Consider the following 2,849-nt stretch of genomic DNA (forward strand, 5'->3'; position numbering starts at 1 on the left):
TCTATCTATCTCTTCAGATTTTTTCTTTGATCTTTCAGAAGATAGATAGATAGATAGATAGATAGATAGATAGATAGATAGACTGTCCTGTGGACCAGACGCTTTGTTAGCTCTCTTTCATCCTTTGATGCTTGTCAACTTTGAAAATATCAAAGGGAAAGTTCAAATTCGTTTCAAAATTATCAATAATGTTTATCCATCCACTGACTTTCTATCAAAACGTTTTGGATTTGAATGTGTTAACTGTACTTTTTGTAACATGCATAATGAAACATCAGAACATCTAGTTTATGATTGTATATTTGTTTCAACTTTTCGGGAGGATTTTTTACATTGGATTACTAACTTTCTGCATGTTCCTGAACTTAAAAAAAAAAGTTTTATTTGGTTTGATTATAAAAAATGTATTGCATTGTAAAATAATTAATACAACAATAATACTCGGTAAATTCTTTATACATAAAAACAAGTTGTTAAAATCCACACCAAAATTTTGTGTCTTTCGTAGGGAACTGTTTTTTTTTTCTCATGCCTTAAATATGTCAAGACCAAAATTGCTGTGAAAATGTACAATGATGCAGAAAATGTTGGACTTCTAAAAAGTCTCTAGCTTTTTTTTTTTCATAATTTCGTTTTCCTTGTATTTTATTTTCTGTATATTATAATTTTTTTCTCTTTCTTTTTTTTCTGCTCGCATCTCTCTTGCGTCTGTTGATTGAACTTGTATGTGCTTGTATTGTTCTCGAAATTGCTAATAAAGCTTTAAAAAAAACCTTCTATTTGCGTCAGGTTTTTGTCCCTTCTGTCCCGCCGTACTCTGCCGTTGCCGTAGCAACAGAAACATGGCCGCGGCCGCAGACAATAGCGAAACTCTCGCCAAGTTTTACCAAGAGTTTTGTCTGCAGCTCCAAATCAACGTTAACAAAGATGTTTTAGACGTTTTAAACCAAAAAATAAAACCTGGGTGAGTCATTTAAGGTGAAATTTGACGCTACAGTAAGACATTTATTTAATGTTTAGAAAGAAATATTTTCATTCATTTATGTTAATTACCATTTTAATGCAATTACAAACGAAATATTGACATTTTAATGAATAACACATTACTGTAATTAATATATAATTTATTTAGATTTATTTAAAATTGCATTTTTATATTCTGGTCATTTCTAATTTAAAATTTTAACAATTTTTCAAAGGAAAAATTCAAACATAACTTTTATTTATTTACTTAAATGAAAAAAGTGGCACGTCTGCTGCTACTTTTCTGCCTATTTTTCTTTTTTAATCTTTTTTTTTTTGTTCATTTGCAGCCAAACAGTTTTTTTATGTGTTTAAGAGGTGTAAATAAGAATTCTCGAAACACAAATGACTCATTTTGTTTGCTGTTTATAATAAAATATTCAGTTTTAGTTTTAGTATTTGTTCATGTTTTTTATATTGTTCATTAGCAACAAAATTCAATTACATTTTATTTATATTTCCCAATATCACACAAAAAAATGTCCTCACTGGGCTTCACGCTGGTAACTGTACAGTAGCAGAGGGTCAGTCTTAAAATATAAACAACAGCTAAAAACTAAACAGACTTATAAAAACTGGTTATTTCTGCCTTTAGGCCCTCGTAAGAGTTTAATGAACTCAAATTGAAATAATTGAGATGTAAATGTGAGTAAAAGGTTAACTGAAATGTGGTGTGAACAAGCTTCTGCGTGTCCAGGACCTTCACCTTACAGCTGCCCGGAAACCGAGGGAGACGAGCTCAGAGACTGGAGGACAAAGACGTGTTTGTTCTCTCCAAGTGTCTGCAGAACCGTGAGGGGGTGACGGGTGAGACCCCGGCTGTTCTTCAAACTGATGCTGGGATCTTTTTCAACCTTACAATCATTTCTGTTAACAGGCCTGGATGTGAGCTACAATAACATCAGCGATGGAGGGGTCAAACACCTCGCTGACCTTTTACTGGTACACAGCAGCACAGGCTGTAAACAGTAAAACATGGTAACAAATGCTGACTTTTTCCAAAGAATTGGAATATCTGGTGACGATTAAACATAAAATCTTTACATACATAAACATAAAATATATATACATAAAACATATATTAAACATAAAATCTTTATTGTATTGTGCTCGATGAGCCGCTTTTCTGCTTCAAAGTCTACTGCAATTATCGGATTAACTTTTAAAAATTACAGTAAATCAAACACTGGAGCTCCGGTCTTTATGGATTAATGACCTGTGGGGAGCAGGTGCTTTGATATGGAGCTATTTTGCTATTTTGGGGCCATACATATTTGAAACCCAAAAAAAATATTGGTGTTTGTGCAAAAAAAGTAAAATGTCCAAAACTTTTTGCTATTCTAAAATAAACGAAATTATTTTCTGCTTCAATTTTTTTTTTTTTTTTTTTAGGCTTAAAAACTAAAAATTTCACTTTCAACTCTTTTCTTTCGTTTTTGAACCTTGGGGCGGGGCTAACACAAGGGACCACTCAAAATTGATAAGGGTGGTAGCTTCAGTCCCGGTGCGTTCACTGACCCTGAGAGCTGTGATAGTTACATACGGACGTTTTCAACGCCTGTATTGAACTCAATAGGATGGCTCTTTGAACGAGCTAGAACGGCATTTTAGATGTGCGGTTTGTACGCGATAAAACTCTGATTTTACACCCGTATTGGGACAACTTCAGACTATGATAGTACAGACTAAACCGCTATTTTCTGACCGTAATTATTATAGTTCTCAAAATCAGTGGATGCTCCGGGACTGAAGCTACCACCTTCATTGATTTTGATTGGTCCTTTGTGCTAGCCACGCCCCCAAGTGCCACAACGGGGCCAAAAGTT

General features: G+C 33.7%; 1 protein-coding gene across 2 annotated transcripts in view; it reads left to right on the top strand.

Annotated features, from left to right (window-relative positions):
* Nucleotides 1–474: 474 nt before the first annotated feature.
* Nucleotides 475–2,849, top strand: part of LOC112158970 (leucine-rich repeat-containing protein 34) — a 6,666-nt gene continuing 4,291 nt past the window's right edge. Inside the window, exons 1-3 of one of the 2 annotated variants that reach the window (XM_024292706.2) lie at nt 475–964; nt 1,706–1,830; nt 1,901–1,965. In XM_024292706.2, the coding sequence (XP_024148474.1) occupies nt 843–964; nt 1,706–1,830; nt 1,901–1,965 (312 nt within the window). In that variant the 5' untranslated portion in view covers nt 475–842. The remainder of the gene's footprint in view (nt 965–1,705; nt 1,831–1,900; nt 1,966–2,849) is intronic. The other variant, XM_024292707.2, reaches the window with a different exon arrangement.

The sequence above is a fragment of the Oryzias melastigma genome, linkage group LG20 (assembly GCF_002922805.2).
Source record: "Oryzias melastigma strain HK-1 linkage group LG20, ASM292280v2, whole genome shotgun sequence".
In the NCBI taxonomy this organism is placed as follows: Eukaryota; Metazoa; Chordata; class Actinopteri; order Beloniformes; family Adrianichthyidae; genus Oryzias; species Oryzias melastigma.